This window comes from Manihot esculenta, chromosome 15, assembly GCF_001659605.2.
Source record: "Manihot esculenta cultivar AM560-2 chromosome 15, M.esculenta_v8, whole genome shotgun sequence".
Lineage (NCBI taxonomy): Eukaryota > Viridiplantae > Streptophyta > Magnoliopsida > Malpighiales > Euphorbiaceae > Manihot > Manihot esculenta.
Window position 1 is genome coordinate 16,366,789 of NC_035175.2, and position 18,256 is coordinate 16,385,044.

At 33.8% G+C, this 18,256-nt stretch overlaps 1 protein-coding gene across 1 annotated transcript; it reads left to right on the forward strand.

Annotated features, from left to right (window-relative positions):
- The first annotated feature begins 16,590 nt into the window (after window positions 1-16,590).
- Window positions 16,591-17,862, forward strand: LOC110601408 (transcription factor PRE5). Its single transcript, XM_021738530.1, has 2 exons — window positions 16,591-16,943; window positions 17,437-17,862. The coding sequence occupies exons 1-2, from the start codon at window positions 16,821-16,823 to the stop codon at window positions 17,587-17,589; spliced, it is 276 nt and encodes a 91-aa protein (XP_021594222.1). The 5' UTR covers window positions 16,591-16,820; the 3' UTR covers window positions 17,590-17,862.
- The last annotated feature ends 394 nt before the right edge of the window (window positions 17,863-18,256 follow it).

Sequence of the window (18,256 nt, forward strand, 5' to 3'; positions counted from 1 at the left end):
ATGTATAAATAATAGATTTATTTTGTTCAGTAAAAAATATTGGATTTGTTATCTATAAAATTATATTGGATCTATTGTGTTGGATAAACATGTTAAATCATTTGGAAAATGTCCATATTTTAGGGATGTTTTGCTAAAATTTCGGTAAATTATTAATGTCGCGCTAAGCCAGTGGTGCCCTACCAAAGGGAAGCTCCTGACTCCGCCACTGACTACATGGACATGATAAGGTTAATAACTCAGTTTAATCACAATTGAAATCTATCTACTGTATTATATTTTATCTCTATTTTCTGTATTTTATCTCATATACATATCTTATCTTGTATATTCTATATATATATATATACATGATCAGATTATTCAATCAATGATCTCTACACTGTGGACTCTTTAACAATTTTTTTTCTTCTTTATTTACAGGTCCCTAGTTAAGATCCTATGTCATGGGACCTATTTGTGAAGCTGCACCCATCCATCATCAATAATATATAAGATGATGAATATCTATTTATTAATTATTGTGCATAGTAATTCTATAGTAAATGTTAACTTCAAAACTTAGCTAAGATATCACCCATTAGAAATATTGAGACAATAATTTTAAAATTGAAATTTTTAGATTAAAATGGAAAACACAAAAGCATTTTGTTTTTATTATTAAATTATTCTAAATAGGAGCTTTTTAAATAAAAAAAATTGATCAAATCAAATTAATTTAAAAGTTTAGATTGATTTTTTATTCATTTCGATTCGGTTCGATTTTTAATTTTAAAAATTTCAATTATTTTAATTTAATTTTAATAAAAAGAATTAAATCGATCTGATTAATGATAATAGTATATTATTTTTAATAATATAGAGATTCGACGATAGTTAAAATTGAAATATTTCAATCAAATTTTAAGATATTAAAAGTAAGGATAAACAATAAAAAATCTATTAAAAAATCCAATCGATCAAATTGAATTAAATCAAATCGATTCGATTTGATTTTTTCAAACATTGAAATTTTGATTTTTAATTTATTTAATTCAATTCGATTTTAAACCGAACTGATCGGATACTCACTCCTAACTCTAAAATATACCAAATCACAAATAATAATTAAATATGATTTTCACAAAATAATTATATAATATAAACACTATCTTATTTAAACAGTAAACTCACATGGAGGTAACATGTTATTGCACTATTTGAGACTTGCAATTAACGACACAATGGATGGGTTTGGTCAATGTCGTTTGTAGCTAGCAATTAAGAAAGCTCATGAGCTCATACGTAATTTCTGGATATTTGTTTCCTATTTCTACACAAAAAAATTACCATTTGGGTTAATTTGCCTAATTTAAGCTATACGTCCATTTCCATTAATTTGACATTCAACTGAAATATTTTTATTAATTTCTTTCTCTTTCCGCTTCCATACCATGTGTTATAAACAACTCCAAAATTTTTATTTTGGCTGAATATATAAATTATTTTGTAAATAATTTAAAATAAAATTTTAAATTATTAAATATTTTCATTTATAGTTAAGCACAATTTTTTCACTTATTGATATATTTTTTATTTTTTCGATCTGAAAATGAGAGAAATGTTGATTGATTGGTTTAGATAATTTCTTTGATATCTAAGTTAGTACTGAATATATAGATAATATTACCTTAGACATATCTAGGATGTCCTTTTTGTATTCACTGTTGTCGAAATTTTTTCAAGATTAGAATTATTCATAGAATCTATCTATGGTTTGAAAATTGTCTTAAATCAAAAGTGATAAATTAATAGTCATGTGTGATCTAGAATATTATAATGGGAGATTTATATTTTAGTTTCGGGATATTGTCATTATTAATAAGTCAGTCCCTACATTTTCAGAAACATATTAAAACATCTTTAACTTTTCTCTCTGTCAACGAAATAGTCATTCTGTTATCTTTTCCGTTAAAAATAGATAAAGGATGAGAGAAAATTTTTAAAATCCAATTTTACATTCAAATAAAACCCTTTATTTAGTTCTTGGATATTGCTATTATTAACAAGTCAGTACCTACATTTTCAAAGATATATTAAAACGTTTTTACCTTTTCTCATATCTATTAAAACATCCTTATCGTTTCCTTTCGTCAATAAATAGTTCCTTCTCCTCCTCCTTAAAAAAGAAGAAAAAAGAATAAGAAGAAGAAGATGAAGGAAAAAAAAAAAGAAAAAGAAGAAAAAAGAAGCAGAAGAAAGAGAAGAAGAAGAAGATGATGATGAAGAAGAAAAAGAAGAAGAAGAAGAAGAAAAATCTTCTCCTCCTCCTTCTTCTTAAAGAAGAAGAATAAAAAAAAGAATCGAAGAAGAAGAAAAGAAGAAGAAGAAAAAGAAGAACCAAAGAAGAAGAAGAGGAGGAAGAATCAAGTGAAGAAGAAGAAAAAAAAGGAGGAGGAGGAGGAGGAAAATAATGAGATAATTTGGTCTTTTACTAAATTTTTAACGGCATAAATATACGGAATGATTATTTTGTTGACGGAAAGAAAAGATAAGGATGTTTGAATAGGTTTCTGAAAATGTAAGAACTAATTTATTGATAATGGTAATATCCAGAAATTAAATTATAAATCTCCCTATTATAATTTATAAAGGATTTTTTGTTATTTTTAAAGAAGTAGCGGTATTGATTTAGAATTATTTATTTTACAAAATTCTTTTTTGTTATTTTTAAAAAAGTAGCGGTATTAATTTAAGATTATTTATTTTACAAAATTTCGACTATATATTTGAAGTGTTTATTGAAAAATTCAGACTAGAGTCACCGAATATGGTTCTAATCGGATCTGATCTAGATTATGTGATGTTTGAATCGGATCTAATAATTCAATTGGACTAATAGGTTGGATCTAATAATGCAATCAAACTTTTAAGATAAAATATATAATGGAGAAGAATCAATCGGCCATTTACAACAATTTTTTTTTTTTAGAAAAAGAAACGTAATTTATAAATATAAAACCATATAAAAAAAAGGGGTGTGAGGACAGGACAGAAAAAGAGATATGATATTGTCATAAAAGATATATGATGCAGAGATATGGTATATAAACTGTCAAAATTACTACTGTTGAAGAAAACTATGTTAAATAAAATCAAATAAAATAAAATCTGGAAACATTAATTAAAGATTCTGAGAATAATCCTGAATCAAGAAACTTTTGGTTGTTAGCAAAAATTCAAGTTGGTTTCAGAACTTTGTACTGGCCTCTCTCTCTCTCTCTGTCATTCTGTGTGCGTGGAGTAAGAGAGAGAGAAAAGGAAGAAGGAAGCAGGTGGTGGAGAAGGCGAAGGAGAAGGTGGTCAGCTAGCCACCTAGGTTTATAGTAACATGTGACACTGCTAGACAAAAGCATGAAAATTTCGTAACGTAGTCCTGTTAATTAAGAAAGATTTGTTATAATAAAACATTATAGTAAGACATGACACGTGTCATGTCGTGTAAGGCAGGGAAAGGTCATGTGACATTACCATTGACAATCACTCACGTAGTTATGTTCCAAACAAGGAAGTATGACAATTATACATGAGAGAGATTCACCTTCCTTCTTCTTCTTTTCTTTTCTTTTTTTCTTTTACCATATAATTCTTCTAAATTAATTAATTGTTTATTCCTACCGTAGTTATTTTACATTTTTTTTAAGAATCGAACCCTCTAATATTTGAATGACACATTAGTTTAATAAAACATAGAGAGTTTAAACTCAGACAACCTAGTTTGGTTGGCCAGCGAGATATGGTACTTGATTCCAGGTCCTGAGTTCGAGCTATACTCCTCCCCTTCATTGCCTCTAGAAAGGAATTTAAATGCCGTAAAATTGTATGGGAAGAAAAGTAGAGAATTTGATTTAAAAACAAAAAGAAAGAAAAGGGAGAGAGGTGAATAAACATTTTTAAGAGAAAAATACACTTTAGTACTATGTACTTTCATACTTTTACAATTTAGGATCTAAATATTTTCTTATTGTAAAAGAAAGCATGTATTTCTATGTTAGCACCATGAGAATTAATAGCTCATGACATTAAGTTTCACTCATGACAAGTTGACGTCAGCTCCCATTTGATGATAGTATTGATGTGGCATGTTGACACAATATTTATGGATGCCACGATTAGTTTTATAGATGAAATTGATTTTCTTAATTTTTTTATTTTAATAATAAATAAAGAAATTTAGTCGAAAAATTCTTGTTTCTAATCTAAATTAAGTTTAAATTATAAATCTAAGTTTAATTTTGATAAACAGTTAAAAGTAAACTGAAACATCTCAATAAGTACATGAGTGAAATGGAATATTTAGCGCGATATTTACTGTTTTCTCTTTTCCTTTGACTTTTAGTGAGAAGCTTTTAGACAACAATATAGCTTTAAGATAAACTAGCTCTCCACTCTCTCAATGGCGAACTCTTTTTGCCCCTCCTCCCAAACCCTTCTATCCAATCCACCTCAACATACCCTTTTCACCTCTCATCTTCAAACTCCCAACCTATGATTTATTTGGAGAATCTCTCTTCAAAGTGCAATGCAACTTTCTTGAGAAAGGTTGTTTCAAAGTTTGTTAGGGTCTCTTATATTTATGTGACAGGAAAACTTAATAAGGGAGACAAACATTTTGCGTTTATTTGGGTATTCACAATATCTAATATGAATCTTCTAATCAAGACTCTAAATTTTCTTTGGACTAGTATGTATAAGCTCAAAGCTTCCGTATCACTTTTTTTTTAACAGCCACAATAGAATCCAAATATCTTATGGTTCCAATGAGCAATAACAACATTATCCTACGAAGAAGATGTACAAAAACAGGGATCCACCTAAGACTCATAATAAGCCTTTTGATATCTGTCATGGCTTTGAACCAATCTACAGATATCTTATGTGAGGAACTTATGATATCCCTCAAAATATCAAAGAAAATAACAAGTCAAAGAAAATAACAAAGAATAACTCATGTGGTGTGCAACTACTAAAAATGTCAATCTTATACCTATTGTAATACCTAGCTAAACTCTAGTATTAGAATTCTAACTTTTTAACGTAATCTCCGTTGGAATCTGGATTCTCAGAACCGAAAACCTTAAAAGGGTAAAATAGATTTTTATAAAATTAATTTGAAGTTTTTTATGATGTGTAAAAAAAATATTTTTAAATCATCAAGGTTCGTCCGCCGAACATAAGCTGGTAGACCCAATTATAAAAGGGTCTCAACCCGATTCTGAGAGAAATTCTTCTCTTCTCTTCTGAGCAGAGGTAAACCTAAATGCTCTTGATGATCTTTGCTTGAGTTTTCTTCAAATCTTCTAGAAATTCATGAGTTTTTCTTTGTTTTGAAGAATCGAGCTTTGCTTTCTAAGTTCTAGCTTTCGAGATTTTTGGAGCTCATCCCTTTTTCTTCTTCGAAATCTTTTCATTTTTGCTATGGTTGTGTTTCTTTCAAGAGGTAAGTTGGTTTTTCTCAAAACTCGTAGTTTTTTAGGCTCCTTATGGTTTTGGATAGCTTGATATTCTAGTTATAGAATACATACATGGTTAATGTCCCCTCTTAAGTTGAATCTTGAAGTGGAAAATACACTGTGTTGATTGCATGTTGATGTCTTGATATTTCTAGAGTTGGTTTGAACGTTCTAAGTCAATGTTGGGTGTTTTTGGTTGTTTGTGAACTGTTGCTTCTATGCTGCAAGCATTTTGAGGGCTATGGATTGAGACAGAATTGGGTTCTGCAATGCAGAAGAACCCAAGTTCGGCTGCCAAAGTCAGGTTCAGTCACCGAACTTGCCTAGGAAGGCTGCCTTTTGGTTGTCTAACCTGCCTTTGAAGGTTTGAACTTCGAATCTGTAGGGGACTTTAGGCCACTGAACCTACCGCTGAAAGTTTTCTGACCAACTTTTTTCAGCTTGTTTTCTACATGCTTTCTTATATATTTATAGGAGTTTTTTGTGGTAGTTTAAGTGTTGTAAAAATTATGTTTGATCCCTCATTTAAGTCTATCTATGTAGGATCGGACTTTGGAGACTGTAAAGGTCAGCAATGAGACAGCTGTTTCAGAGCTAGGCTTGCGTCAGTTAGAGGTGAGTAAAACTAAACTAAACTACTACTTTAAATAAATCAAACGGTTTAAACATACTCATGCATCACGAATGCCATGTACATATGACTAGGTTATTTTGCATTGCACAATTTATTGTTGTTGTGGATGGATGTTGGATGACCCACTAGCCCTCGACCATATTATGATATGTTATGACGGATATAGAAGTCTAGGTCGAGACCCATTCTACACCTCTGACACTATAGTTATGTTATGCTATGTTTAAGAGGAGTCCTGAGGAGCACCCATTGTGGACCGGACACTATTGAAATTTATAGAGGGTTACTAGTGACAAGTCCATCTTGATGTGAATTGCTTGTGTTGTGACGCATTCATATGATCATATATCTTATTAAACTATTTTTGTGTATGTTTCTACTCACTAGACTTTTGTAGTTTATCTTTTTTCCCTAACACTAGGTTTGTAGGACCATAGTTAGCTCAGAAGGTCAGCAGTGTTGTATGGTGTAGTTCTATTGTAATAGTATAGTTGTGGACATGTAATTTCATATTGTAGATTAGAATTGTGCTTTGCCCAAGTTTCCTTTCATAATCCCTTGTTTATGATCTTTTTATGTGAAAGTTTTAAAGCATAAATTATGTTTGAACCAAGCTTGAGGCATGTAATGTTGACCATATTGGAGCATTTGATGAGGGTTCTAGTATGGGTTTTATGTTTTTTCCAGTTATGATGCATGCACATGTCGAGTTTTGGTTAATGAAATGGAAATATTTTATATGCTTGTGTGATCATGTATGAGATTATATCAGGTGTAATAGGATGTATAGTAGACTTATTACGGGCTCGGGTGACCTTAAGTCGATTTGATCTCTAGCGCCGATAGTAGTCCGATTTTCGGGTTGCTATAGAGTAGTGTCAAAACCCTAGGTTCATATGGTCAGATCTAGAGTGTTGGGCACATAGATATTATAGAGGGCAAGCACAATTAGGAAAAATCATGTCCATTAGGGATAGGATATAGAGTCCTGTCTTGATGTATGTATGATGATGTGTAATGCCATCACTGTATACATGTGCATTGATGATATGATATATATGTTATGGTTTCATGTGTATCCACATGAACCACTAATGTTTATGTGTTTAAAGTTGTTTTCTAGAAGATAGGATGCTCACGTTGATATGCACGGCTCACGTTGATATGCACGATTGACCGGAGTCCCACCTAAAAACGAGAATATGAATGCCCTTCCCCCTACTGCTCCATCAAGAGCACGAACAAGTAAAAGTAATAGGGGAGAAGCGTTAAGGGACCCTATAAGGTCTTTTGATGTAAACAAAAGAAGAACAGATCCAGGTAGTATGTCTGCAGATGTCAGGGAGTCAGTGGGTGATGATCAGAGAAGATATGGAAGTTTGGATATGAGCATTAAAAGAGAAGGTGTGGGAGAGTCTAAAGGAGGAACAAGAGGTGCTCAGGCCTCAAGACCAGCCTATCCACCTCAGTACCAGCCTTGCCACAAGGACCCGAGTATCCGATGGGAGGTTCATCAGATTACTCAAGCTACCACCCATACCCCTCATACATGCCTTATCCTCCCTACCACTCACCATACCCACCCTATCCTATGTTTTCACCTCCACTCTTCTACCATAATCCAGCAAATCCTAACCCAGGGAGTGTTGCACCACCTCCTCCTCCACCAGCATGATATTGTTCTGTTCTAATAGTATAGTTGTTGACATGTAATTTCATATTGTGGACTAGAATTGTGTTTTGCCCGAGTTTTCTTTTATATTTCCTTGTTTATGATATTTTTATGTAAAAGTTTTAGAGTATAAGTCATGTTTGAACCAAACTTGAGACATGTAATGTTGACCATACTGGAGCATTTGATGAGGGCTCTAGTATGGGTTTTATGTTTTTTTCAATTATGATATATGCACATGTCGAGTTTTGATTAATGAAATGGAAATCTTTTATATACTTGTATAATCATGTATTGGATTATATCAGGTATAACAGTATATACAGTAGGCTTGCTATGGGTTCTGACGTTCTTAAGTTAATCTAAACCCTAGTGCCGGTAGCAGTTCGATTTTTGGGGTCGTTACACCTATGCTACAAAGTTGTTTGTGGAAGAAGAAGTTCTCTCTATAAAATCCTATGCTTTAGGTAGTAGACACCATGGAAGCTTTTCTTAAGAATAATGCCACATGGTTAAAAAATGGTTTAGCAATATTGAACCATGCAGGAAGTCTTTTATGTACAATAGAAGATCAATTGGATTAGAATTTGAACTTATGCTTCTGTTGAAGCACAAATTTAGCATATATTCTCCTTCTTTTCTATCATCAATCTACGTGATTTTCTATTAATTCTGTGCATTTTGTCATATTTTATAGAAAAGCAAAGGATGGTAAAGATGAGCCAAATAAAGAGAAAAGAAGTTGATTATGAGTAGTGGCTGAATAGATTTGACCAAAGGTTTGTCCAAGTCTCTACGTAAACATCTGAACAGCATCAGAAGCAGACCTAAAACCGAAGCAGAAAGAAAATTAGATCGTCCCTGTAATACTCGGCTAGACCCCGGCATCGGAATTCCTACCTTCCGGCGGAATCTCCGTTGGAATCCGGAATTTCTCGGACGTCGGAGCCTTCTAGGAGGGTAAAATAAGGTTTTCATAAAATGTTTTTAATGCTTTTATGGTTTTAATAAAGAAAGAAAATTGAGCTTTGAAAGAAAAAATCATGGAGGAAGAGCTCAGGTTCGGCCGCCGAACATGGCTCTCTTGTGGGAGCACCTTTGGCCCCCAAAGGTGCTCTGGCAAGCCACCTATAAAGGGCCTATTGTCCGAAAATGGGTGAGTTTTCTCTCTCTATTTTCGGGCATAGGTGAGATTTCGCCTTCCTTTGGTTGATTTTATGATTTCCTTCAAATCTTACAAGTTTTTTGACAAGCTTGTATCTTGTTTTGAAATTTTTAAGCTCAAAACCGAAGTTTTGAAGTTTGGAGACCTCCGGAGACCCTTTCTCCTAATCTCCCAGTTTGGGTCACGCCTACCCTCGATCTTCAAGAGGTAAGTGTAGATCCATACCTTTGTTCATGTTTTGAATAAGTTTTTAGAAGGGGTTGAGGGTTTTGATGCATGTTTAGGCTAGTTGTAAAATGTTAAGGTTTATGTTGGTTTTTTGTTAAATGTATGAAAATGTGATGTTTGTGATATTGTTTGTTGGAGTTTAGGCTAGTTTTATACCCTTTATGCATGTTGGAGTGTGTTTGCATGCTGTGGGAAGTTGGGAGATAGGATTTGAAAGTTGTGGGGCTGAAATGCATGAGTTTGTGTCGGGTTTTGCCTTTCTGGGGAGCCTAGATTCGGCCGCCGAACCTGATTGGGAGGCAGCCTTTCGGCCGCCTAACTTGCCCCCAAAAACATGCACTTTCGGCTCTGGAGGGGAGTTTCGGCAGCCGAACCCGCCCCTGAAAGTTCCTGACTTTCGGATATATGGAGGACCTTCGGCCACCGAACCTGCCTTCGAAGGACCCCGACTTTCGGATCTGTAGGGACCTTCGGCCGCCGAACCTACCGCCGAAAGTCTCCTGTCCAGCCTTCCCTTGCCTGTTTTGCATGCATATTTTATGGTGTTTTAGGGGGTTTTTGGGGAGATGTTTAGAGTCCTTATAGAGTATGTTTGGTCCCTCATTTGAGTCCACCTGTGTAGGATCGGACCTGAGGAACCGAGGTGATCAGCAGTGAGTTAGCTGCTCCAGAGTCAGTTGAGTATCAGCCAGAGGTGAGTAAAACACAACTCTTTTTATTTCAAAGCAATTAAACTTTTAAGCATGTTCATGCATCATGAATGCCATGTATGTAATAGGTTGTATTGCATTAGAATTCATGAATATGACGCATTGCATAATATGATATTGATGTGGATGGATGTTGGATGACCCATTGGCCCTTGATATGATATGATATGATATGGTATGGAAGTCCAGGTCGAGGCCCATTCTACGCCCCTGGCACAGAGTAAGAGAAAGTCCAGGTCGAGGCCCATTCTACGTCCTTGGCACAGATGGATATGTTATGTTATGATATGTTAAGCGAAAGTCCTGAGGAGCTCCCGTTGTGGGCCGGGCACATTTGATTATGTAGAGGGCCATTGGTGATAAGTCCATCCTTGATGTGAATTGTTTGTGATGTGATGCATTTCATGGAAGCATATGTTTAATGAACCGTTTTTACTGTTCTGCTCACTGGGCTTTTGTAGCTCACCCCTTTTCCCTAACCCCTAGGTTTGCAGGGTCAGAGATAGCAGAAAGTCAGTAAGGGTAATGGTTTTGTCATGTAATAGAGTTGTAGTGGACATGTAACGTAATGTAAAGTAATGTAATGAGGATTAGTATTGCGCTTGGCCCTAATGTTTATTGTAAATCCCTGTTGTACATTATCTTTATGTAAATGTTTTAATGATGAGATATGTTGAACCAGGCTTGACATATGAGATGTTGACCCAACTGGATCATTTGATGAGGGCTCCAGTAAGGGGTTTTATGTATACTGTTCTGATACATGCACAGGTCAAGCTTAGTATATGAAAAGTTTAAAGTTTTTATGAAAATGTATGATCATGTATGGGATTTTATCAGATGTACAGGATGTATGTTAGGCTTGCTACGGGTTCTGGCGACCTTAAGTCAATCTGAATCCTAGTGCCGGTAGCTGTCCGGTTTCCGGGTCGTTACGGTCCCATTAAAGAATGCATGATCACATGTGTTTCAATCCAGATATCACTCCCTTAAGTGCGACATGATCTCTCCCAAAAATCAAGGAATCTCTCCTCAAGGAAACAAATCAAAAGGAGATTTGTCATTAAAGTAATTTAAATCACAATCTTTAGGAAAGTTTGGTAAGGGTTCTGCAAGGGTTCAGCTGGGGTTCAGCTACAATAAATACAACTTTTTGACAGCAGCAATGGGTCATCTTCTCTTCAGCCAATTTCTTTTCTTTTCTTTTATATTTTCTGTCAAGTCATGTGTGGCTAAACTCTTTACTTCTAGTTGGAGATAGGTTGAAATTTCAGTTTCTTCATGAATTGTAAGATCTAAACGGTATTGTTCATCTTTTATTTTTTGAATATTTATGCAATTTCTGTTCTTATCTTTATTATTACTTTGATAATTGACCAATAAGGCCCATTTTTCATATTTTCAAGGTAATATATTATTAGTTTGGATGCTTGAAATTTATAATTATTTGAGTTATTCAACAATAAGTAACAATTAGTATAATCCACTAAGGAATTGCATGATCTAGCTTGAACTTACCACGCAGTTTAGTTTGTTAGTTAGAATTGGGTCTCTGTAATTCTTAAGGCGATTGATAAATTAAATCTAATAAATATTCTTTGGATTGTTTGTTAACCAGGGTTAATTAACGAACGTTTCTTAATTAATTTACACTTAAGGAGATATTGGTTATGTGAAGCGTCTTCCATAACTAGAACTAATTTATTAGAATGAATAAAGATATTTTTGTTTCTATAATCAATTCTCACAACTGAAATGGATCCTGATCTTCAACTAGAATTTATTTGCATTGATTTTCTCTGGAGTCTTTTAATTTGATTTTCTCTTTATATTTGCTTTCTTTAATTTTCTTGATTTTATTTGGTTTTCACTCTTCATCAAAACTCCCATCTTTACTTGTTTATTTTTCTAGCTATTGATTATAGATTTTTAGTGTCAACTCCTTGTGGATTCGATCCTATTTAATCTATACACAATTTATATATTTTGGATTTAAATATTTTATTTTTGGTGGCTTTGACATCCATAAAAAATTAGCACCATTGCCGTAGATTAACTTATTTCTTTTCATGACTAGGCTGGGATGTGAAGAAGATTTGCTTTACGACTCAGAAATTGAAATACTTGCTAAGAACTTGCAAAAATAAGCAAATATGAGGAAACAAGCCTCAAGGGCATCTTCATCTATAATCAATAGGGAAACAGCCACAAAACTGGAGTATGATGCACAATAAGCTGTAGAGAATACAGTTTCTGCTGTAACTAACGCACCAACTACTAAACCAGAAATTTCAGCCAGAAGAGCTGTAGTTGCTGGACCAAAAATCGTCGTCGTTGAACTGGAAGCTGAAAATATTGAAAGAAGAGCTCCAATGGCACAAGAGAGGACCCTACGTGAATTAGCAGCCCCTATAGATGATCAAGTACCATTGTGCAAAACATTCCCACCTCTGGCAGTCCCTTTTGAACTGAAAATAGGCTAATCCACTTGCTTCTCAAGTTCAGAGAACTGGAAAATGAAGACCCACATAAAAACCTCAAAAAATTTCATATTATTTGCTTAACCATGAGGCCTCAAGGGATAACTGAAGAGCACATTAAGCTGAGAGCCTTTACCTTTTCACTTAATTAATCTGCAAAAGACTAGTTATTTTACTTACCGCCCGGATCTATCTCTACTTGGGCTGGAATGGTGAAGGCCTTCTTGAGCAAATACTTCCTAACCTCAAAGGCTATTGGCATGAGAAGAGAGATCAGTGGTATCAAGCAGAAAGATATCGAAGAATTTCACGAATATTGGGAGAGGTTCAAACGATTGTACACAAGTTGCCTCGAATATGACATCTCCGATTAATCCCTTATTCAATACTTTTATGGAGGCCTACTACCCTTAGAAAGGAGACTCATTGATGCAGCATGTGGAGGATCTATTGAGGACAAGACACCTCAAGCCATAAGAGAATTAATCTCCACCATGGCAGTAATCTTAAAGCAATATGAAAACCAAAAAGAGCCACCTAGGAGGGTAAACGACGTGAGTACATCTACCCTCGCCTCATAGATTTCTGATTTAACATCTGCAGTGTGAAGTCTGGTTGTAGGGCAAGCTCAATAAACCAGAACCTGTGGGATCTGTGCCACAGTTGGACCCCCAACAAACATGTGTCCTTCTCTCCAAGAAGTTGAACGACAAGTTAATGCACTAGGAGGGTTCAATGGCCAAAGGAAGTATGACCCATACTCCAACATGTACAACCCGGATGGAGAGATCACTCGAACTTCAGCTATGCAAAGGCCATCAATTATCAAAACTATCAGCAAAGACATCCTCCCCAAGCTGCCCCTCAAAAACCAAGTATTTCTCTTGAAGAGATTGTGAAATCTCTCGCTAACACAGTTCAAAACTTGGAACAGCAGATCAGTCAAGTTGCCACATCAGTAAGCAGGCTGGAGACACAAGGGAAACTGCCTTCACAGACAGTGGTCAATCTAAAATAGACTGTTCGTGCTACTACCTTGAGAAGCATGAAAGTATTGTAAAATGACAGATTTGAGCAGAGACTTGGGCAAAACACTGAGAAGGAACTGCAGATTGAAGAGATAACTCGTGAATAGTAGAAAGAGGACAAAGCAAACAAGAATAAGCAACAAAATCAATTTAGAGTCCCTCCACCATTTCCTGAAAGGTTAGCAAAAAATAAGAAGGTAAAAGAAGAAAAGAAAATTCTTGAAACTTTTTGCAATGTTGAGATAAAAGTTCTTTTACTTGATGCTATTAAGCAAGTGCCTAAATATATGAAATTTTTTAAGGAGTTTTGTACTAAAAAAAAAAAAGTTACCCGAGAATGAAAAGGTAAGTATGGAGAAAAATGTTTCTACAGTTATTTAAAGGAAATTACCTCCTAAATACAATAATAGTGGTATGTTTGCTATTTCTTGCACCATTAGTAATGTTGGATTTAAAACGGCTATGTGTTATCTTGGAGTCTCAATTAATGTCATGCCTTTGTCCATTTGTAGTTCATTGAATGCAGGTCCCTTAAAAAAAAAATGTTATTATCCAACTTGCTGATAGATCTATTGTATATCCTGAGGGTGTTTTAAAAGATGTTCTAGTCCAAGTTGATGGATTATGGTAAGTCTCTTCTCATCTCTCCTAATGCTATCAAATATTGGTTCAATCCCCCTTTGCACCTCGCCCTATAGATTCTTAGGAAAATCCTACTTCTAATTGAATTAAATGGAATGTGAATGGGTCGGCTATTAGTAAACCAAGACTTGCAACTATTGGAGGGGTTTTGTAGGACTATAATAGTGTGCTTTTATTTACCTTCTCATGTCCTATTTGTTCTTATGACTCTAACTATGTTGAGTTTTTTGCCATCGAAAAAGCTCTCATTATTCTCTCAAAGAAACCAGATGTTTGGACTTCCAAGTCGGTTGTTATCATAGAGTCAGACTCAAAGATTGTTGTTTCTTGGACCTTATCTCTGGATAGCTTCCCATGGCACCTATCCAACATTCGAAATTGAATTCTTAATTTATCCAGGAGTTTCCCATCCTTTGTTATTCGACATATTCCAAGGAAGGCTAGCTAGAAAGTAAATGCTTAGATAAGAAAAGTCTCTCTCGAACAAAAGATATGATTGCTTGGTTATAGTCTTCTAAGGTTTTATACTGCTAAATTATATGTTTTGATAGGATTTCTTAGTTGACAGACGTGCTAGCCAAAGCAGGTGCTGTTATTTGTGAAGTTTTTGCTTCTTGATAGTTTTTTATAGGTGTTTTGCAATGTACAAATATTTAGCTTATTTTATCTTCCATTGTCCTTTGATTTAAGTATATCTATTGTTGTTTTTTGTTTTGATCTCTTCCTCTTGATTTTTTTTAAGGTTTTGTAACTCTTTTCACTTAGCATAGAAGAGCCTAGGTAATTTCTTTATGGATTTTGAGAATAGAGGTGTGTCATACTAAATTTTTCCTAAATATATAAACAAAATCTTTCCTTATATATAAAAAAAGGAATATTCAGCCAAACGAATTTTATTACTTTCATATTTTCAATAATCTCCCTCTCAAATGTACTCTCATATTGGTACTAAATTTGCTCCTTTTTATTACAAATCATTAAGAGCCAAACTGTACCAAATCCATCATGAACCTATTTTGGAGCTCTATTATTTGATATTGTACATTATTTTTTCTAGATCATGCCTTAATTATTATTTATCAAGAGTCATCACTCGATCAGTTATCAGTAATCTCCTTACTTTATCATCAGCCACCACAATATATGCTAATCTCTGTCAAACCATTAACTCTAATATCACTTATTAGAGCTTTAGGGATCTTAAAGTAGGAGAGAATAGTTTTTTTTTTTTTTTTTGTGAAATACACATTTATATTACTTGACACTATATCGAGCTCAAAGATTTGGATCACTTGTTTGGAATCAAGAATTTCACAAAAATTCAATTTAATTCAATTCTTTTCTATCAATTTTCTTATTTAGAATAAAATGATGCATTTCTTATTTAACTTATAAAATTTTCATTCTCAAATAAAATGAAATCATGCATAATTTTGTAAGAATTAATTTGATTCTTTTTTACAAAATAAATCATACCAAACGGAGAAGAAAAGAAAGAAAATTAGGGCATAACTTGTCTTTATTTCCATTTCTTTTCAAAGAATTGTAGAACATGTACGATTTCAAGATTTTTTATTTAATTTCATTTGCTTTATTTTATAATTATATAAAAATATTTTTTTTATTTATTGGTTTATATGTCAAATTCGGCTGCTATTTGACTAGAATTTCTAATTTAGATTTAATTAACCAAAATTCTAAAGCTTAATCGAACAAAATTCAGTAGAGCTTTGGCCATCTGCTCCCATTTTTAACGGTAAACATTCAGTTGCTAACTAACAACTAACATTAACGGTTAACCGGCAATTTTCAAAATGCTCTAATTTTCTCAAAATATCTTTCCTCCTTTTATATATACAACTATTTGCAGGTCGGCATAACAACTTTATGTAAAAATGGAGACAATGAGAGAATACCATGACTAGTGAAAAAGCCAGTAATATATATATATACACGTATGCACCGACAAATATTAAAATAAATATTTTAATATATTTTTTTAAATGAAATTGAGAATTTAACTTTTATAAATAAAATAAATATTTAATTCAATGTAAACAGAATTTTAATTTTAGTCGAGTGAAAATAAATAAATATATATATATATGTATATATAAAGAGAAAGAGAGAGGGGGGTAAAAGGGGGGGAAGACTTGTATTGGCAAGTGGTAATATGGGATTATGAAATTGAGTGAAAAACAAGAAGATCTTGATTGGAGAAGATCAATGTCCTATAATCACATGGTATTGTGTGTTGAGACATGCACATGAAGGCCCACTTTGTTAGCTCAAAAACAAACACATTTCTTCAAGGCCACTTGAGATCAAACCCCAACTTGGGAACACATAGAGAAGATGGTGTATGGTCTGTATCTCTCTCTCTCTCTCTCTCTCAAAAACATGTCAACTTCTTTCTCCAACGCTCTTGTCTTCTTCACATCCAACATCATTTTCTCGTCTATGTACTCTCTCTCTCTCTCTCTCTCTCTCTCTCGTGGTCCTTTCTCTCTCTTCTCCCCCCTCCTTTAAATCTCTCTTATCACTTTCTCCAATTCTTCATATCTCTTATATCTAACACTTGTCCTTCTCTCTTTCTCTTTCTCTTCATTTCTCTTTTATTTGCTCCTTTCTTGCTATATATGTTTTTTCCCCCATTTCCACTTTTGGTTTCATTACATTTTCCTTAGTTTTCCCATCAGATCATTAGCTTAGGTTCTTAACACACTCACCATTCACATATTCACTACTCATCTTCAACTCAAACTAAAGATGTCTAGCAGAAGGTCCAGGCAGTCTGCTGGTGTTCCAAGAATCACTGATGATCAGATAATTGAACTTGTCTCCAAGTTACGCCAACTTCTCCCCGAGATTCGTGATAGGCGCACCGATAAGGTAACCTCTTTCTCTTTCTCTTTCTCTTATTCTCTATGTAATGCTTAAGTTGATACACCTACAAACAATTACAGAACTAGAGTCTCGAGTTCAAACTCCAGAACCTCACGGTTCAAAGCAACGAGTGAGTAACTGAAGAATTTGAACTCGAGACTTCCCAGCTTTGTAGTAAATGAATAGTGAAAACATATATCGTTATTAGTCTAATAATTGCACTCTTTTAGAGTGTTTGAATTTGAAATATGACCCGGAAATCAAGGGATAGTTTTTTTAGTTAATGTTCTTACCATTGACTAATTAAAACTGTCTTAAAAGTAGCACAATTTTTGCAAAAGTTGGTGTAGAATAATCCTGTCTCAGCCTCAGTTTGTCAATGTGAATAGCCACAACATTGTAGAGACGGTGGAAACTTGAGATTTGTAATAAAAATATATAAATGCATTTGCTACAAATTGTGTCCAATAATGCTTAGGATTTGACTTTGCTGTGGCAGGTATCAGCTTCCAAGGTCCTACAAGAGACCTGCAACTACATCAGGAGCTTGCACAGGGAGGTTGATGACTTGAGTGAGAGATTGTCCCAGCTTTTGGCTACAATTGATGCTGATAGTCCTGAAGCTGCCATAATAAGGAGTTTAATCATGTAATTAGACCCTTTGAAATTACTTAACCAATTATTATATTTATATCAATAGATATATAAATATATATATTTAAATATTCTTATTTTTAAGTTGTTAGAAGAGAGTTTGATCACTAGGAGCAGATCAAACAGAGGGAGGTAGAAGCTATTTTAAGAAAAGATGCCATGTGGGTAGGCAGCAATGTAATTATATATATTGTATAATAAGAGGATTTGCACTAGCAAAGCCTATTATATTATATTAATTATGAATTAATCTATTTAATTTTGGTTGTCATTACACAGAGTTAAACTTTTGCTTCACTGTCCATTGACATGAAAAATTATATGATGATGTTGTTATCTCAATTTTACGAGAATACACATTAATCCGGGGCTTTTGTCGGTAAGTAGGGATCAACTTGCATAATGTCAGCATAAAAGCCTAAATCACTATATGATTCTGATTTGATTGAATATAATTAATTAATTAATTAACTTACACTCACACTCTCCAATTTACTGTATTATATGCTTAATCTCCTCATCTTTTTGTACTCACTTTTTTTTAAAAAAAAACAATTAATGAAAGTTATTAAAAACTCTTAAAATTTTATCCATCCAATTGTAATGATGTTGAATCCTACGTCGGTTTAAAATATAGGGATAATACGTCTCTTATAAGTATTTTA

Coding starts and splice junctions, on each gene's coding strand:
- LOC110601408 (XM_021738530.1), top strand. CDS start 16,821: ATGTCTAGCAGAAGGTCCAGGCAGTCTGCTGGTGTTCCAAGAATCACT. Junction 16,944..17,436: donor GTGATAGGCGCACCGATAAG/GTAACCTCTTTC, acceptor TTGCTGTGGCAG/GTATCAGCTTCCAAGGTCCT.